Source organism: Ochotona princeps, chromosome 17, assembly GCF_030435755.1.
Source record: "Ochotona princeps isolate mOchPri1 chromosome 17, mOchPri1.hap1, whole genome shotgun sequence".
Lineage (NCBI taxonomy): Eukaryota > Metazoa > Chordata > Mammalia > Lagomorpha > Ochotonidae > Ochotona > Ochotona princeps.
The window spans coordinates 28,576,836-28,596,731 of record NC_080848.1 but is presented as its reverse complement, the minus strand read 5'-3'; the positions used below and the strand labels follow the sequence as shown (position 1 = coordinate 28,596,731).

Here is a 19,896-nt window from a genome sequence, read left to right as displayed (position 1 = left end):
TGGTCAGACAGAAAGTTTAACACTGATATTTAAGGTACAGAAATCTGTATTAAGTAGTAAACCCCAATGATCAGATTAATCAATCTTGTACTTACATTACAGAATGGTTTCCCTGGTACTTGGTATGATTTAAATACTCCTGATTAAATGTTTTGGCTATAATATTGCAAATATATTTTCTGTCAGTACAAGTTCTGATATTACAACTTTGTGAAAAGCAAAAACAGTAAGTTAATATTGTAATTTTTGTAATGAAAAGGCAGCTAAACTTTGAGACATACTAGAAATCCTAATCTTATTATTGAAGGGGCAAGTTAAAAAAGTGTCTAAACACTAAACTTTGTACCAATGTAGTTAGGCTATCTGTATTACTGCTACTGACACACGTGTAAATCTCTAAAAATCTCTAGCCTTTTTTTTTTTTTTTTAGCTATTTTTACACCATTTTGAGGAAAAAGATGTGTAACTGAAAAAGCATATGGCTTGCAGTCAAGGTCTTGACACTTAGCGATTTGTGACTGTGGTCAAGTCAGAGTGTATCTAGAGAGCACCCTTTTTCAATTTCCTCTTCTGTAAATGAAGAGTACAATTCCTGTAACACTTCCAATAGAGAGCTGGCTGAAGAAATACATGCCAAGGAGTATAAAAAGCTGTGACATGCTGGAACTGCACTGCTGCGTCCTGAATTATCCCACTTCTGAAATCCAGGGTGGATTTTGGTGCACTTTACCTTCTGTCGTAATATGTTATTGCATCTCTCTGGAAAAAGCCATAGGAATATGTAGACTCTAAGAAGGGACTCCAAACAGCTCAGGGAACATGGAATCAAAATGTTTACTTTTATGCAAAACATTCTAAAATCTATTCATATGAAGATGCTTTAAAAATTTCATTAAATGCATATTATGAAGCAATTAGGTAATGGATTTTAGTTTTTTGAACTTTTAATTCCATATTCTCCCAACCTTAGTACTCCTGTACAGTCATTACCTTAGGCTGTTCACCTTAACACCTGGACCAATCCTCTTTGAAGGGCCTTTGACTATATTACCATGACTAACAAAAGAATTTTCTTCACTTTGTGGAATGCCTACTTCAACAAACCAATGAAAGTATGTACACTGACTGGACAGGTAAAGAACAGTGATCTTTTTCTAGTGTTCTTTGCAACCTCTGAGATGTTTTTGACAGAATTATAAACCCATTCTGCAGTAACTGCCAAAATGAACCATTCTGCAGTGTTAGGTCATAAACACAACCACAAGCTTTTGAAGGACTATCCAAAGGGTTTCTTAAAGTTGTTCTGCTTTCAGCGAGTAAGAGACCAATGTCTATTCATATACAACCCTGCAAGAGGCTTGTGGTACCAGAGATTATTATATTACACACTGTGACCATAAGAGTTTTTAAAGAGTTCAGTGGTAATGACAGTGATAGAAAGTAGAAATTCATTCCAGAGGTAAATGGATTAGAATTTGCATGACTAAACATGAGTAGCGGAAAATTTACACGTGGCAAAAAAAAGATTAAAGTATACTTAAAATTCTAAAACCGAATTTTTAAAAGTACTAATTTAACTCTCAGTCTAATAAAGTGTAAGACTTCTCTTCAAAATACAAGGTTTGATTTTTTAATGAGGTTTGATTTAAAAAATTAAAAAAAATCACTGCTGCCTATGTTTTAAACATTACATCCAGGACCAGGACGATGGCTCAAATGGCTAATCTTGTGCATGTAGGTGCCATTTCCTGTCCCGACTGCTCAACTTCCCATCCAGCTCCTGCTGACAGCCTGTGAAAGCAGACAAAAATGGCCCCAAGTCTTGGGACCCTGCACCCATGCGGAGGCGCTGAAGAAGCTCCTGACTTTGGTTTGGCTCACCACTGGCTATTACAGCCATTTGGGGAGTGAGCCAGTGGACTGAAGACCTTTCTCTCCCAATAAAAATAAAATAGTCTTGGAAGTGTTTGATTTAGAGGATTTCAAACATGTGGCTGGGAAGTAGCCATAGAGATCATACCACATTCATAACTGATACCTTAATTGTAGAAAACAAAAAGCAGTATATCCTCTCCCAGTGACTCTCAAATACTTCGACCAAACTAAAAGGCAAAAAAGAAACACACATAGTCTCTACTTGCAGTTAAAGTAACTAGTATGTACTCTCAAGCTCCCAAACATCGCCCTGAAAAACCTGTGAGCAAATGGTGAATAATTAAGAATGGAATTCAAACCAGTGCACCCAGAATTACTGCTGGGAACTGTGGCCTGCAATGCTCAGAAGGACTCTGGAAACTGAAGAGTAAGGAAGCTGTGCAAGGATGTGTACTGCAACCGGTGACAAACACAAAGAGGAAGAAGATCCGAGGCCCAGGAAAGCCACAGTCTAATGTACAAGGCTGCCAAATCGAATCCTTCTGCCTTAAAAGCAGAGCGAGAGAAACAGGTTTTCTGTCTCTCTAGTTCTCTCTCCAAATGGCTATAGTTGGGGGATGATAAATTCAGGAGTCTGCAACTGTCCGGGTGTCCTATGGGGAAGACAAGGATGCCAACACTTGGACCATTTTCTGCTGCTTTCCCAGGAACTGTGTCATCAGGGAGCTGGGTCACAGCCAGGACTAAAATTGGCACCCATATGGGATGCTGGTGTCACAAGTGGCAGCCTAAGTCTCTAAGCCACATCAAATTTGTAATACATACTAAAGAGAAAAATCTCCAGATACTGGCACTTAGGTTTCCTGTGTAACTTAGTTCTCATGGAGGTGTAACTTGGGAGGCTCTAGAAATGGCAGGGTGGGGGTAAAAATGAACTAACATATTATCTGATCAGCCTGAGAGAAAAGCTGTGTTGTGAGGTAGTGCACAGGTCTATTGGAGAATAGTAGATATAGTTAAAAAAAAGATCTCCAGCCTAGTGATTAACATGCTGTATCCCAGTTATCAGCCTCATCTCCTGGCTCAGTTAACTGACAGTGGACACCCTGGGAGGAGGTAGCAGTGATGGTTCAAGTTTTACCCTAGTGGGACATGCAAAATTAAAGCTAGGCCCAATGCCATCTCTTACAGATATCTGGGAAGTAAACTAGTGCATGGCAACTCTTAACTAAGTGCATAAATATATATATGTATATATTATAATTACAGGAGGGGGTAGAACGGAGGAAGATATTAACTAACATTTAATCGCTCATTGGCCTTTTGGCTAAGACCGAATGTAACTCTAGAAGTTTGAAACAGGAAAAAAATCAATCGATTATAGTGAACAGTATTTTCATACCCATGATAAACACTGATTCAATAAAGATTATAACTATTCAAAAGATGTAAAAATCAGGGCCCAGCATGATAGCTTAGTGGTTAAAGTCCTTGCCTTGCACGCGCCGGGATCCCATATGGGTGCTGGTTCTCATCCCGGAGGCCTTACTTCCCATCCAGCTCCCTGCTTGTGGCATGGGAAAGTAGTCAAGGATGGCCCAAAGTCTTGGGACCCTGTACCCACATGGGAGACCTGGAAGAAGCTCCTGGCTTAGGATTGGCACAGCTCCAGCTGTTGTGGCCACTTAGGGAGTGAATCAACAGATGGAAGATCTTCCTCTTTGTCTCTCCTCCTCTCTCTATATATCTGCCTTTCCAATAAAAATAAATAAATCTTTTATATATAAAATAAAAAATATAAAATTCTTGTTTCAAGTAAAAATAACGGCTGTAATTCATTAAACTATGAAACAAAAGAAGTGGAAGTCACTGCCTCTTGAAACCATGTGCTGACGGAGCAGAAGCCAAGAGATTATTTTTAAGAAGCAATCTGCTATATTGAGTATATATTAGACTCACAGCAACAGCAAAGGACCTTTTTCAACTTCATAGAAGGTTATAAATGTATGTCATGAATTACAATAAATACATGTCCTACTAAAGAAATGATGTTCAACCGAGAGCAGTTTTGCCTGTCAGGAGATATTAGTGGTGACAGCAGTGGGGTTGCTACTGGCATCTAGTGGTTCAGTTAGGCTACAGATGCTGCTCAACATCCCATAATGTATAACTATCTACAAACAGTTAAGTTAATAGTTCCAACTGAGAAACTCTGTTTTAAAGGAATTTGAGGCCATGGAGCTTACATACTAGATACAGTAGGAATATCTGCTATGCATTTTTGTAAAACTTCCTAGCATACTGGTATTATGTGTCTGACAGATAGAAAGCACAAACCAAACTCATTCCCTAAGCATCAAAGCTATAGTCTCTTAGGAGCAAAAGAGTGATATGTACTGCAGGCTGTGTTCTTTGAGAACTTGAAGCATTACAGTTGGCAAAAAAAAAAAAAAAAAAAAAATCAAGGGATGTACTCACCTAAAACCCATAACTTCATGTTAAGGGGATCTGACTGAGTAAACTAATTAAAATCAGGGCTGGCATTGTGACACGATGGTCGATATCCCATAGGAAGCCTGAAGTTTGTTTGTGTCCAGGCTGCTCCACTTCCAATACAGTTCCCTGCTAATGTGTCTGGCAAGGCGGTAGAAAATGGCCCAAGTCCTTGGACCCCTGCCATGCACATGCAAGACCCAGAAGTTCCTGGCTCCTAATTTCAGCCTGTGCTAGCCTTAATGTAGCCATCTGGAGAGTGAACCACTGGGGATCTGGTGGAATAAGCCCATGTGTCTCTCCCTTTCTCTGTATAATTATGCCTTTCAAGCAAATAAATCCTTTTTAAAAATCCACAAAATTTTATTTTAAATAAAAAAAGTACCAAGAAGCTGAAAAACATTTTCACCACTTCCATTGAGGAGTCCTGCTGATTACGTTTTATGCCAACAGTCTCAATCAGCCTTTCAAGTCCTCCACAGGTGGCCATTTCAAGCTTTAAAACCTTCAGTCTTGAGAAAAGCATTCAACCTAATTTTAAGGCACAACGAACACACACACACACATAAACCCAACAAAGTTCATGTCCTGGCCAAAAAGAGGAAAGAAAAAAAAAAAAGAAAAGAAAAGTAACTTTAAGAACTGGCACTGTGGTGTAGCACGTGAAGCTGCCGCCTGCAACACCCATATTGGATTATCCATATAAGTCTGCTTCACACCCAGCTCCCTGCTAATGCCTGTGGGAAAGCAAGAAAAGAGGCCTGAAGTACTTGGAGCCTGACACTAACAAGGGAGACCTGAACGGAATTGTTTTGACCTGGTCCAGCGAGGCCACGGGGGAAATGAACCAGTGGAAGGAAGATCTCTCCTTCTGTTTTTCAAATATTAAAAACAAGGGGGGTGGGAAGGGATGAAATTTTTAAAAAATCAAAACTAGTTTTTGTTTTATTAACTATCTGAACATTTTCTTTGTAGCCTTATAAGAGTGCTTCATAAAGTTCAAAAATAAATTAAAAGATAATCTCATTGTTTGTTGCAATTTTTAAACAATATATATTCTCCATGATTATTTTGAAAAACCTTTGCTTTAAGCCATGGATTTTCTTCTTTTTTTTAAAGGTTTATTTATTTTGTAGTGGAAAGATATACAGACAGGAGGAGAGAAAGAGAATAAGATCTTCCATCCGCTGATTCATTCCCCAAGCAGCTGCAATGAACAGAGCTGAGCCAATCCAAAGCCAGGAGCCCAGGGGCTCTTCCGGGTCTCCCACATGGGTGCAGGGTCCCAAGGCTTTGGGCCGTCCTCAACTGCTTTCCCAGGTCACAAGCAAGAAGCTGGATGGGAAGTGTGGCCGCAGATATTACAACTAGAGCTTGTATGGGATCCTGGCGCGCGCAAGGTGAGGACTTTAGCTGCTAGGGTATTGTGCCAGGCCCCACAGCTTTTCTCTTAAGGAAACAGTGAAATTAGTACTGGAGAAAAAGGTTATCAGTCAAATTTGCTTAATCTTTCAAAAATGTTTCTGTTAGAGGCAACCAAAATGTTAAAAGGTCTAAATGTTAGAAGTGGTTTGAGTAAGTCAGAAGCAACTTGAATTTAAAGTAAAAAGGAGAAGTTTTTACAAATAACTTGGGCCCCACACCCAGGCTTAGGCTATAAGGGTCAATGGGTCCCTGCAGGCCCTGATAAGAGTTAAGAGCAAAGAGCCCCCTTGTCCCCCACACCCAAGCTCAGGATGTAAGGGTCAGTGGCCCTGATAAGGGTAAAAATAGCCCCATGCCCTGTATTACACAGATATGTTACCTATTGCTTTGCATCTGTAACCCCTTAGCTTAGAATAGTTTTTGTCTTGTCATGATGAATAGGGCCTTTAGTCTTGCCTGTATCTGATTGGAGTGTTTCATATTTGCTTTTAATTGATTGGAGTGTTTTTCGCAGGCGCAGGCTTTGCTGCAACAGCCAAACTGGCCTATAAAAATCTGGCTTGTCCCTGGCTCAGGGTCTTGCTTCATCCACCGGTCCTGTGTGTCCGTGTGGGGAGCTCAACCCTGGCTAGCCAGCTCAATAAACTCTGCTTGCTGATTGCATCCACGTCTGGTCCTTTGCTATCCAATGGTGGGGTGATTTTGGAACCTAACAGTTTCTAGTTTTGATCTTTTTAAGAAAAATGGGGCATTAAAAAATTACCCTAAGCAATTCATGCATTTATTGAGACAGCATGGAAAACAAAGGCTTTCACTATCCCATTTTGTATAGTATAATGAAAACACACATGTTGGCCACCTAAATAAAACTAGAAGATTTAGAATAGATTTGAAACACAAGGTATACTTAGAAACTTCTTTAAAGAATGCTTTTGGTGGAATTCTGTGTGTGTTTGAGTTAATTTCTCTTCTGAGGAAGAAAAATAGGTTTAAAAAATTGAGACTTACTTGGAGTTTTAGAAATTAAATTTTTCTTCCATACCTATGGGTCAATTCCAACAGCAAGCTGCTGGATTTTAATGTTAGGATTTTGCATGAAAGCCTTTAGGCTTATACATAGCCATTTCCCCAGGGCAACTACCTTATTGCACAGGCTGATAGATCCAGGTGGGTCTCTATAGCAGATGCTACTGTATAACCAAAACTCCAATCCACCCTGACCCTGGACTCCACTTACTGGATCTGGTTTCCCAAGTCTTTAAAAATGGTACCCAGAGCCAGAACTGATTTTGTCCCTAAATACCTGTGTTCACATGCCATTCTTCCAGTTCACTCTCTACTTCAGCTTCTTTTAATTCCTGCAAACTACAATCCTCTTTTACACTTTGTGACCTTAGCATACTTTCTTTTGTATGTTGAGAAAAAAATTATCCATTCTGTTCTACTGTGTAGCTCCTATCATTTTTCCTGTGTCAACTTAAATATCACTTCCTCAGGAAAGCTTTTTTGACCCTTAAAGAGCTATTGTAACAGTCTCAGAGTTCATATGGTTATTCATCACAGCAGTGGTTGTTTATCAAAATTCAGTGCTAGACTACAAACTCCATGAGGCAAAGTGCTATAATCTACAGCACAGCACTGTGTTCCCGGAGTATATCAGCCCAGCCAGAGTTTTTTTTAAAGGCTGTTTTACTATTCTCTATAGTTTTATTATCTGAATAATCCTTTTGTCATCTGGCTCTAATAAGGCTAGTTGGTTTGGGCTAGTATTTATATGCTTGCTTGTCAATTCAATTAAGATTTTTATCTCTCTGGATCTTCATTTCTTTAAGTCAAGTCAGTCATTTAAGATAAGAGAAAAAGCTATCCTTCAGCTTCACTTTTCTTGAACATATGAGCACCCAATTTCTATTCTACCAAGACATCCTGTTACACATTCCCTGCCTTTGGTGAACTATAGAAATAGCTAATGCAAAGAAAGCATCTTGTTCATATTTGCTACTATTACAAATCAGACTCCTACAAAATTTTATTAACCATAGAAAAGTTAACACAAAGGAACATCCACTCAAAAGTAGTGGATGAAGCTCCTACAAGAGTTTTTGTTTCTGAAATCAAGTTTGTCTTGATGTATTGCAGCTCTTCATACTCATCTACTCATGAATATTCACACTATTGTCAAAACAACAAGAATAATGAACAGTAGTCCCCTTACAAACACATCCATTAGATTTTAAAATTCTAATATAGTAATCTGATAGTATTTTCTCATTTGTAAGCACTGATTTCACATTAACATGCTAATGTGCCCATCCATTGAAACAAGCACCCTGTCTTTTGCTGCAACTTACTAAATGCCAATAATGTGGGCATAGCCCAATGGCTCAGTTAGCTAATCCTCCCCTTATAAGTGCCAGGATCCCGTATGGTTCCTGGTTTGTATCCTGGCAGCTCCACTTCCCATCCAGCTCCCTGCTTGTGGCCTGGGAAAGCAGAAGGATGGCCCAGAGCCTTAGGACACTGCACCTATCAGGGAGATCTGGAAGTAACTCTTAACTTCTGATCAGCTCAGCTCTAGCCATTGCAGCTATTTGGGGAGTGAACCAGCAGATGGAAGGTCTTTCTGTCTGCCTCTCCTTCTCAAGGTAAATGACTTTCCAGTAAAAATAAAATGTGTTAAAAAAAAAAAAAAAGAATTAATGTGAAAACTCCTCAATTGATACAGGTGTTTTTGTGTTCAAGTCAGTAACAAATGTAAGAAAGCTGAAATATACTGCAAAGGAAATATAACAGGCTACTGACAGAATGGGAGAAAATATTTGCAAATCATGTATCTGATAAAGGATTAATATCAAGGATCTATGAAGAGCTCAACGACAAAATAAATAATCCTATTAAGAAAGGAAGAGGCAAAGGATATTAGCAAGCTTTCAGATGGCCAACAGACACAAGAAAAAATGCTCAGGATCACTAGCCATCACGGAAATGCAAATACAAACCACAATTCATGCTGCACTTCACTCCAGTGAGAGTGGCTATCGCCTGAAAATCAAAAACAGTAAGTGCTGGCGAAGACATTGAGAAAAAGGTACCATCATCCACTGTTGGTGGGGATGTACACTAGCACAACACTACACTAGTATGCAATTACTCAGAAACCTGAAAAGAGACCTACCATATGACCTGGCCATCCCACTTCTGCGAAGTGGCTCTAAGGAAATGAAATCGGCATATAAAAGAGTTGTATGGACCCCCCACAGTTATTGCATTTCAATTCACAACAGCTAAGATACCACATCAAACCAGATGCCCATCAACTGAGGATAAGATAGGGAAATGTGGCATAGCTACGTTGTGGAATATAATTCCTATCTGTGGGCCCAGCGGCGTGGCCTAGCAGCTAAAGTCCTCGCCTTGAATGCACCGGGATCCCATATGGGCGCCGGTTCTAATGCCGGCAGCTTCCCATCCAGCTCCCTGCTTGTGGCCTGGGAAGGCGGTTGAGGATGGCGCAAGGCTTTGGGACTCTGCACCCGCGTGGGAGACTGGGAGGAGGTTCCAGGTTCCCGGCTTAGGACTGGTGCAGCACCGGCCCATTGCGGCTCACTTGGGGAGTGGATCATTGGACAGAAGATCTTCCTCTCTGTATATCTGACTTTGTAATAAAAATGAATAAATCTTTAAAAAAAAATTCCTATCTGTAACAACAAAATAGATGTATCTGGAAGCCATTATACTTATAATAAGAAACCCACAAAAGACAAATGGCGTAAGTTTTTCACTGATACGTGGCAGTTAAGAAAAAATGCAAAAGAGGCAAAAATATATATAGATAAAACAGACATCTTGTAAAATGACTGCGTTTATTCCCTGAATATACTCACGTGGAACTGCGTTCTTTGCTGAGTATTATGGTTAGTTGGTGAATTAAGGTTATGATTACAGAGTGGACTGGTATCTGAACAACTGAAGAAGAATGAGGGGGATAAATATGCTTATCTTCTTAGAACTCTGTAAAATGCACGAATTCTCTCGTCTTTATATTGCTTAAAATTTAAAAAGAAAGCTGAACTAGATGGAGAGGCAGCATTCTTCTACGGGGATTGGGTCTGGACAATCCAGGAATCAGGAATTCCATTAAAAAAAAAAAAAGATTTATTTATTGTAAAGTCAGATATACAGAGAGGAAGAGAGACAGAGGAAATTCTGTCCATTGACTCACTCCCCAAGTGACTGCAACAGCTGGAGCTGTACCACTCTGAAGCCAGCAGCCCAGAACCTCTTCCAGGTCTCCCACGTGGGTGCAGGGTCCCAAGGCTTTGGATTGTCCTCAGCTGCTTTCCCAGGCCAGAAGCAGGGAGCTGGATGGGAAGTAGGGCCGCTGGGATTAGAACTGGTGCTCATATGGAATCCTGGCATGTGCAAGGCAAGGACTTAGTTGCTATGTTACTGCACAGGTGCCAACATTTTCAAAGAATAAAAATTTTTAGTTACACATCGTGGTTTTAAGAATTTCATGAAGGGAAGTATTTTCATATTCTAATAAATTATGCCTAGGAATGCAAATGAAATGCAGTTTTTAAATCTAAATATCTTACCAGTGCCACAAACCTTTTCTATGTTACCAGTTTCAAATGAGCATGCCTGAATTACAAATTCTAATTTTGTGGTTGTCCGATCATATTAACTGGCCAAAGGATTTGCTTTACATATCCATGAAAAAGGAAGCCTTGTTATACTGCAATTTAATTATATTAAAAAAAAACAACTTTTCATTTAGTTCTACTTTCCCATCAACATCTGATCATGTAAAGCCCTCAGTTTACTCTCCTGTTCCTCCAACACTCTGGTGCACAGAATTTTCCTTTTAACTTACACGATTAAGTTTAATCCTTCTAGGATGATCAGAAGCATCTGGGAAATGTGGAAGTTTTAAAAAAATAAAAAACACCTCACTGGGAAAGTTGGCCTAATGCTTGTCCTTCAGAGTAACCCATTATCAACATTTCATAGTGGGTTTCTTTATTTTCAGGTCCCCGTGGTACGTGTAATAAATTATGACTTGAACCAAACAAGTCACACTTGGCTCCAAAATGAAATTTTCCTACCTCTACTTTCTAGTCCCCAAGGTAGGAAGAGGAAATCCTGGTCACAGCCAAAGAAGTCATATTTTTGGCTCTAACATACATTTTCCTGCGTCTGTAAAAGCCAAACTCCATACTGAGACAGCAAAGTCTTAGGTTAGTATTTTACACAGTGTTTCTAAATTTTTAGTTCTATACTGTCTCAAACTTAGGGAAAAAATGAAGTTTATGAAATTGAAGTCTCTGTCTTCTTCCTAGATTACATTTGTGCCTCAGATGCCAATGTCAACCTTATAAAATCTGCATTCAAATGAAATAAACTGTGATGCAAAATGGGTGTTTCCTTGCTGTAAGAATTTAAAAGCTTATTTTCTAACTAATTTCTCTATAACTAATTTCCTAATTTATAACTAATTTCTTATTCCTGCATGGCAATATTAGCAAGCTCATCATCTCCTTTTATGAAAGGTAAGAGCAAGATGGACAAACTGACATCTTAATAATCTTCTCCCTTTCACCATGACTTGCTTCTGTTCCACTGAACATGACAAGTTATGGGCTGCTCCTTCCATTAATTAGGGTACAGGAAATGGCAAAGTTGATGAGAAGTAGAAGATGCCAAACATGAGATGAGAATACAGCCTGATCCACACATTCGTTGTATTCTTGTATTCCCAGCAAAGCTATGGCCAGACTGCTTACAAACGGCAACTTTGAGATGATAAATGTATACTGATTTAGTATACTGGGTGATAATTTGTTAGAAAACTAATATAAAGAGTAACAACATGATACCCCCTACATTTACTAAGGTATTCCACATGTTCAAGTACAAGCTGCTACTGGGAATGAAGCAGTTCCTTAGTGAGTTCTGACTGTGAGAACACTGCATTTCCTCCTTTGAGTCTTATTAGTGTTTACCACCATCCTGCAATCATCTTACGACTTTTATTCTCATGTCTTAAAGTCTGTAGAACTAGAGAGCTCCTGAAAAAAAAAGCCAAGCACAATTTCAATAAACTAATCACTAAAACAGCGTTTATGGAAAACTATGTTCTAAGTCAGTATTATAGATACAAAAGATGCTTGATTGTCCCTATCTTCAAGCTGCACCAGAGCATAATGTAACAAATGCCTTGTAACATATATATGAGAAAGTAATAGTCTTTAGAACTAGACACCTAAATCACGAAATTAAAATTGCAGAATTACTCAAAAACATTTGCATGACCTTGGATTTACCAAGAGCTTCCTAAACATGACACTGAACGCACAAACCACAAAATGAGAACTTGTACTTAATTTTCAGTAACTTATTTGATCATTTGTGAATAGAAGTTACTGACAAGACATTTCCAAAAATAACAAAATGAATTCATATTCATAAAAACTGCATGCCCACACTTACGACAACTTACAGCTATCCTTTACATATCAAAACTCATGCTCGGAGTTTCCTTCTGCAGTTGTAACTCTAAGCCCTTTGCCATATGTGGTAGAAAACATCACCTTAGTGTTGGGTGTTTGATGTGCTGGTTAAGATGAGGACGGAAATGTCTCATCCATAATGCAATGCCTATGTTCAAGTCCCAGCTCCACTCTCAGTTCGTTTCCTGCTACTACACATCCTGGAAGGCAGCCTTATTGTAATAAGCCCAGTAGTTAGGTCCCTGACATCCATAGAGGAAACCCAGATTGCATTCCTACCTCCTGGCAATAGCTTGTCCACCCCTGGTTGTTGCAGGCATTTGAGGTAAATGAATGATTGGGAAATCTGTTTTTCAGATAGTTTTTAAAAGAACAAATATACCTTTCGCACCTCTTCTTGACTTCAGGATGTGACATACCACAGGCATTGGTTAGTATTTGACAACTGCTTCACAATTGAGGCTACCCTTTGGTGCCTCTGCCTTTGCAGTGATCAACTGCCTTGGCCAGTCTGTTGTTCTGTGAAGGATGAGATACAGACAGGACAGAGCTGAGCCCAGTGAAATCAACAGAGCTGCCTGATTAAGGCCAAGATCATAAGCTGAACAGTCACTCCACAATTTATTTTCTTTTTAACGTTAGTGCTGATTGATAGCAGAATGACGGAAACAGAGAATGAGAGGGAGAGAGAGATCCTTCATCCAGTGGTTCACACCCCAAGTACCTGCAAAAACTGGGGCTCAAGCAGTCTGAAGCCAGGAGACAGGAACAGCCCCTGGAACCATGTACTTTGGTCTTCCTCCCCAGGTTTATTTAATGCAGGAAGCCAGATCAAAGTGACGAGGCCAAGATTCAGACTGGTTCTGTTATGGGATGTGGGCATTCTGACTGGTGGCTTTAGCTGTGCCACACTGCCTGCCCTTACATGCCATAGATTCTTGTTTTAAGTTTTTACGTTTCAGATTTGTTACGCAAGAAGAACTATTCTAGACATACAGCAAAAATAAACACACTTTTATTTATCTGGTACTGCTGGCTAAGAACTCTGCTTCTTATCCTTGTGGTTTGGATGACTCAGGTCTACCCAAGCTTATCCTTTTGGGAATCACCATGGATCCCCTTCTGTTTCACCCAAAAACTCACTGATGGTTCTATCATTTTGCAATTTTATCACTTCAGTTACTGGGATACAGATAAACTATGACAAGCAGGATCACTAGAACTCTTCACATGATAGGCAGCTTGGGAGAAAAAAAAATTATCCTGAAGAAAGCATTCTTAGCTAGTACACAATACTAGCTAATCACATCCAACAACATCTAGAAATGCCATCCACCCAGGCCAGGTAGAATTCATCCCTGGCATGCAGCAGATGGTTCAACCCCTACTCAGATTGTTAAATGAGATATACAACATTAACAATCTGAAGAATAAAAACCCATTTGGATATCCTGGTAATTGCAGAAAAGGCATTTGATATCAAACACCATCCTTTCATGCTGAAAATCTTAAACTGGGAATAGAAGGATTAATCATTCCTCAACACAAACAATATATGAAAAACCCAATACCAGCATCATATTGAATGGAGAAAAATTGGAGGCAGTTCCACTAAGATCTGCAATCAGACGGGGATGGCCAGGTCACTACTGCTATTCACTGCAGTCCTGGAAGTTTTAGCCAGCACTATATTAGAAAGAAAAAGAAATCAAAGGGACACAAATTGGAAAAGAGGAAGTCAAGCTATCTCTGTGTGCAGAAAACATGACTGCTTACATAGGGCAACCAAGAGAGTCTACTAAGAGACTATTGGAACCTGAGTTTGGCAAGGCAACTGGATATAAAATGACACACAAAAATCAATCATTTTTGTACACACAAACAGCTCCATGACTGAGAATTGTCACAGCAGTGGCAAAAAGCCTAAAATACTATGGAATAAGTTTAACCAAGGACACAATGAGAACTATGAAACATTAAAAGAAAGAGAAGATGATACAAAAACATGGTAAAATTTGCTGTGTTCATGGACTGGTAGAGGTAATATCAAAATGTCTGTGTTGCCAAAAGTAAATTACAGATTCAATGTGATCCCAATCAAAACATTCATTCAGTCCTAGAAAAATGATACTGAAATTCTTATGGAAACACAAGAGACCCTGCATAGCTACAGCAATCTTAAGTAACAAAAAAGTTGAAGTATCACAACACCAAACTTCAAGATGCATGAGATAGTTATAATAAAATCAGCCTGGTATGGGCATAAAAGAAATATGAAGATCACTGGAACAGAATGGAAACCACAGAAATAAACCCACAAATCTTTAGTCAACTAATTTTTGACAAGTGAACTGAAATGAATCCAGGGAGAAAGCACGGTCTCTTCAACAAATGGTGCTGGCAAAATTGGATCTACATGTACAGAAGAAACAAGACCCCTAACCTAACACTTAATACAAAACTCAACTCTAAATGGATCAAGAATCTAAATCTATGATGCAGTTTAAATTACTAGAGGAAAACATTGGGAACACTCTTTAAGACACAGACATAGGGAAAGACTTCTTGGAAAATATCCTAGAAGCACAGGCAGTTAAAATAAAAATAAACAAAGGGGATTACATCAAACTAAGACACTTCTGCATTACAAAGGAAACCACCAATAACATGAAGAGGCAGCAAACAGAATGGGAGAAGAAAATATTTTCAAACTATACAACAGATGAATTTCAAACTACACAACACAAAGAATTTCAGAATCTCAACAACAGCAAAAACAAACAGCCGAGTTAAGAAATGGACAAAGGTAATGTGCAGGCATTTTTCAAAAGAACAAATTCAAAAGGCTGATAGACTTATCAGGGCAATCCAAACAAAACCAATGAGGTTTCACCTCACCCCAGTGAAAATGGTTATCAGACAGAAATCAGAAAAAACAAAGGCTAGTGAGGATGTGGGAGAAAAAAGCACTCTAATCCATTGTTAGTGGGAATGTAGACTAGTGCTATTTTTATGGAAGACAGTATAGAGATTTCTCAGATACCTGAAGATGCATCTACCGTATGACCCAAACATCTCACTCTTGATAACATATGAAAACAAAATAAGTTATCTGTACCCCCATGTTTATTACAGCACAGTTTACAATAGCTAAGTTATGCAATCAACCCAGATGTCCATCAGCTAATGCCTGAATAAAGCAAACGTGGTACATATATTCTATGGACCAAGTCATAAAAAGAGTGTAGTCTTAACCTATTGCAACAAAACGGATCCAGCTATAAAACCACTACGCTTAGGTAAAATAAGCTAGTCCCAGAAAAACAAATATCTATGTTCTTTCTGATCTGTGGCAATACGCACAGCATAAAAAAATCCTCTAAGTGGGATTAACATATAGAGAAGTAACTGCTATTTATAGCCTACAGTCTATATTCCTGTGTAATGGGATTTCCATTTTTTCTCCTTCTACTCATTATGTCATGATATCTTTATATATTGGAATTTTAAACTGGTTACTGTGAAGTGAATGAATATGTAATTGTAATGATCACGAACAATAAAGACAGAGAAGGAGGGTAGGGAGGGAGGAGCCCCTATGCTTCTAAATTTGTATCACAAAGAACATGAAATCAATTCATTTTACAGAAATAGAAAGAACCCAAATTGGTACAATAATAGCACCCAAAATCACAGCTCATAGGGCAAAGGTGGAGAAAATAGAAGGCAAATGTAGTGCTTTCAAATAAATTTTTAGATTTTAATAATTTTTTAAAGGTAACAAGCAATAATGTCATAAATATATTCTCAGTGTATTATCTTTTTTTTTTTTTTTTTATCTTCGGAGGTTTATTCCAGCGGGGCAGGAACAGGATGAAGGGAAGGAGAGGAGGGTAAGGGAGGCGGGAAGAAGAGGGGGAGAAAGAGCAAAGAAGAGCCTCAGTGTATTATCTTAACCTTGATTTTCACTGAAACTTATAGAGAAAATTAGAGTTCTTTCTATTAATATTCCTTTTTTAACAGTCCCATTTTTTTCTTTTTGGATATAAATCAATATCATGAGTTTGATGTAAATCCTTTAAGTCTTGCTGCCTTCTAAGTTTAACATTTAGTAAACCTGGATTTAGCTGTAAAGTTTATATTCCTTTCTAGATCCCAAGGAGACGACAGTATATGAGCAAACTAAAATGCCAAACAAACAAACCCCCACCAGTTTTAGGGAGGAAATCTTTCATTTGTTGGGTTTTTTTTCTTTTATTTGTTGTTAAAAGAACATATGATATAAAGAAAGAAAAGGGATTGTCTTCATTTTAACAAAATCTCGTGAGTGCAATAACGTAGGGTGTGCAGGGCAAGATGATAAAGACACCCAGAGGACACTAACAATGCCCAGAGCAACACTTAGCTTCAGAGAAATGTAGCTGGTAGATGAACAAAAAGACCTGAACAGAAACTCTGCAGCTTGGGAGAGGGACCCAGTACATGAGATAAACGAAGTTCCTAATCCAAGAACTAGTCAGCCCTAATCAGCAGGAAGAAACTGCAAAAGATGTGATGCACGTATACAGTTCAGCGATCCTTAGATTAAGAAATCCCTGAAGGGGGAATGAAATGGGGTAGCTGGTTGGTTTAGAGTCATGAACTGAAACCACTCCCCCTGCTCTTTGTAAATCCCACCACCTGTCAGCGTGATAGTGTATATACTTCCATCCTCACCAAGGACCTGGGGTGGTATCATGAAAGCACTGCCGTTACAAAGACCATAGAAAGACAGGGAACATGGAAGGGTGCCCTCTCTTCTAGACACAGAATGTAAAGCAGAAACATTCGCCATCTCCCACCTTTACCTTTACGACTCATTCCATCCTTGAATATGCCACATGTACATCTCATCTCCTTAGTTTGTAATAAATTTAAAAATACACACACATATATGTATATGTGTATAGTGCAAACTACCATACATATATGTATGTGTGTATGCATAGTGCAAACTACCAAAGTCAGTTGAAATAAAGGTGAGTCTTCCGGTGTATCGCCCTCCTAAAAAACTATTGTTTTTTTAAAAAACTTACTTATTTTTATTGGAAAGGCAGGTTTAGCAAGAGGAGGGACAAGTCCTTCGTTCACTAATTGACTCCCCACGGGGCCTCAACAGGGAGAGCTAAGCCAATATAAAGCCAGGAGCCAGGAGCTTCTTCCAGGTCTCTCACGTGGGTGAGCATCCCAAGGCCCTGGATCATCCTCGACTGTCTTCCCAGGACACAAACTGGCACCCATATGGGACCCTGGTGAGGATTTATTCATTAGGCTATTGCACTGGGCCCAAACTATTAAAAGTTTTAAATAGGAACAACAGTTTAGATAATACTGGCTAATGAGAGAAATACCGTTTACTGCTGTTATTGGTAACTAAATACTACTCTGGCTTAAATAATTCAAAGAAAAATAAGTCTCAGGTACTTAAACGATATTAACACTAAAGAAGGATTCCACTCTGAGAATTCCGCATTGGTAGGAGAACTTAACTGGCTGTACTTTGGGAGGAGCTATATGGATCAGTTTATTACATCACTGATCAGAAAAATTCAAGTTTTAATCTTAGACTAATTAGCACACTCAGATGCCTGTAAGAAATAAAAGTTCTCTGTGATGCAAGGTAACATTACTTTAGGTTTATAATATTTAGCAAACAGACAGCAATAATGTAACAATCTTTTTCTGGCCAAGGCTGAGTAACTGGCTTGCAAATGTCGCCTTCTCTTTAAGTAAAACTGAATAAAATAGACTAAATGCTTTCAGGAAAATTTGCGAGGGGTGGCACAGAACAGCAGGTGTGGAGATAATGGGGTTCATATAGTGAATTCCCCTTATGTCCATCTCTCTGCTGACCTTAACACAGCACTGAAGAACAGCAAGGCACAGGGTACTCTGAACTCAGGTCAAAGAGATCAGCGCTGAGAGAAGCTAAAATCAGAGAGGGCATCGGAGGTAAAGGAAACTCAGGTAGGAAACAGCTCTAGAAGTCTCTGGAACATCTTCAAAGCTTGGCAATTGCTGGGCTCCACCCTTAGTGTCTGATTCAGTAGGTCTGCATGGGGCCTGTCAATCTGTTTTTTAATCAACTACCCAAACCACACTTTAAAACTAATTACTACTTACCAAAACAACAGTACAAGTTAAACAATAAGTAAATCCATATACTCAAAATCTTTCTCAAGGAGAGGAAGGGAGGAAGAAACATCATTATGCTCTTAGAATTCTATCTACTACTTATATCGACTATCAAAAAATTAAACTGTTTAAAACTCTAACTCATTTATCAATAAATAAAACGGTTTAGACACAATAAGTATGTATAATTAACTTTGAACAAACCAATGACCTCTAAATGACATACCTGTAGGTCTTTCACATTTGGAAAGGGAATTCCTATTGTTATGACAGCACGGGCGTTGTCATCTGAGAAATCCAGACCCTCACTCACTTTACCACGACACACTGCTACCAAGAGGGCTCCATCTAGGGAACAAAAATTGAACACTTCAAAAAACATACCCAAAATTTTCAGAAGCTGCCTACTCCTATCATTTTGAGAAGACCAATTACTAAGTAATTACAGCAGCATATCTAAAATAACCAAATTAAAACATTACTATTAAGTAAGAATTCCAAAGTTCATTATCTTTAAACAAGGCAGACAAAATTATAGTTAGTTATAATAAGGTAACAAAGCAGTAACCGCATCTCTCAGGTGAACTATAGAGCAAAACCGCATCTGAATACAACCTGCATGTGAAATGAGCATGTATGAAACAAGTTTCACATTATAAAAAAAACCACTGCAATCCTCAGCTATGCCCAACAAAATTCTCAGAACACTTCACCCTAATTTGTCCTGTTAACATTAACTCAGTACAATGTTAAAAATTATTTAAACCACAACATAAAGTGCCTGCAATCATACAATTTGGAAACTGAATCTTCAGCTATATTTTAGTGTATATTTTAGCATAAATCTTCGGTTATATTTTGAAAATTCAAGTTGAGCCAGCATGGTCGCTAAATCCTCTGTCTTGTGGCACCAGCATCCCATAGGAGCACTGGTTCATGACCCAGCTGCTCCATTTCTGATCCAATTCTCTGCTTGTGGCCTGGGAAATCAGCAGAGGATGGCCCAAGTCCTTGGTCCCCTACATGCACGTAGGAGACCCAGAAGAAGCTCCTGGTTCCCAGCTTCAGATCAGCTCAACTCTGGTCATTGTGGCCATTTGGGGAGTGAACCAGAGTACTGAAGACCTTCTCATTCTGTCCCTCCTGCTCTATAAAATCTGCTTTTCATATAAAAATAAAGCTTTTAAAAAGAGAAAAACTCAAGTTTGCCTTCTGTAATAGAATATAACCACCAAGTATTATATTTGCTTTATACTGTATATTTCATTTGGATAGTAAGGAAGATACTTATACATATCCTAGCTGTCTTTCCACACTATTTCAGAAAGTCAAAGGAGGACTGTGGAATAATTCATGAATACAAGCTGTTTCTTAGAGTTGAACTGTTATACTTAAGTGCAAATATTACAGAAGGATA

The 19,896-nt window shown here is 38.8% G+C and overlaps 1 protein-coding gene across 1 annotated transcript in view; it reads right to left on the bottom strand.

Annotated features, from left to right (window-relative positions):
- Window positions 1–19,896, bottom strand: part of BRIP1 (BRCA1 interacting helicase 1) — a 150,232-nt gene that overhangs the window by 27,470 nt on the left and 102,866 nt on the right. The window contains exon 16 of the mRNA XM_004591193.2: window positions 18,706–18,827. Within this exon, the coding sequence (XP_004591250.2) occupies window positions 18,706–18,827 (122 nt within the window). The remainder of the gene's footprint in view (window positions 1–18,705; window positions 18,828–19,896) is intronic.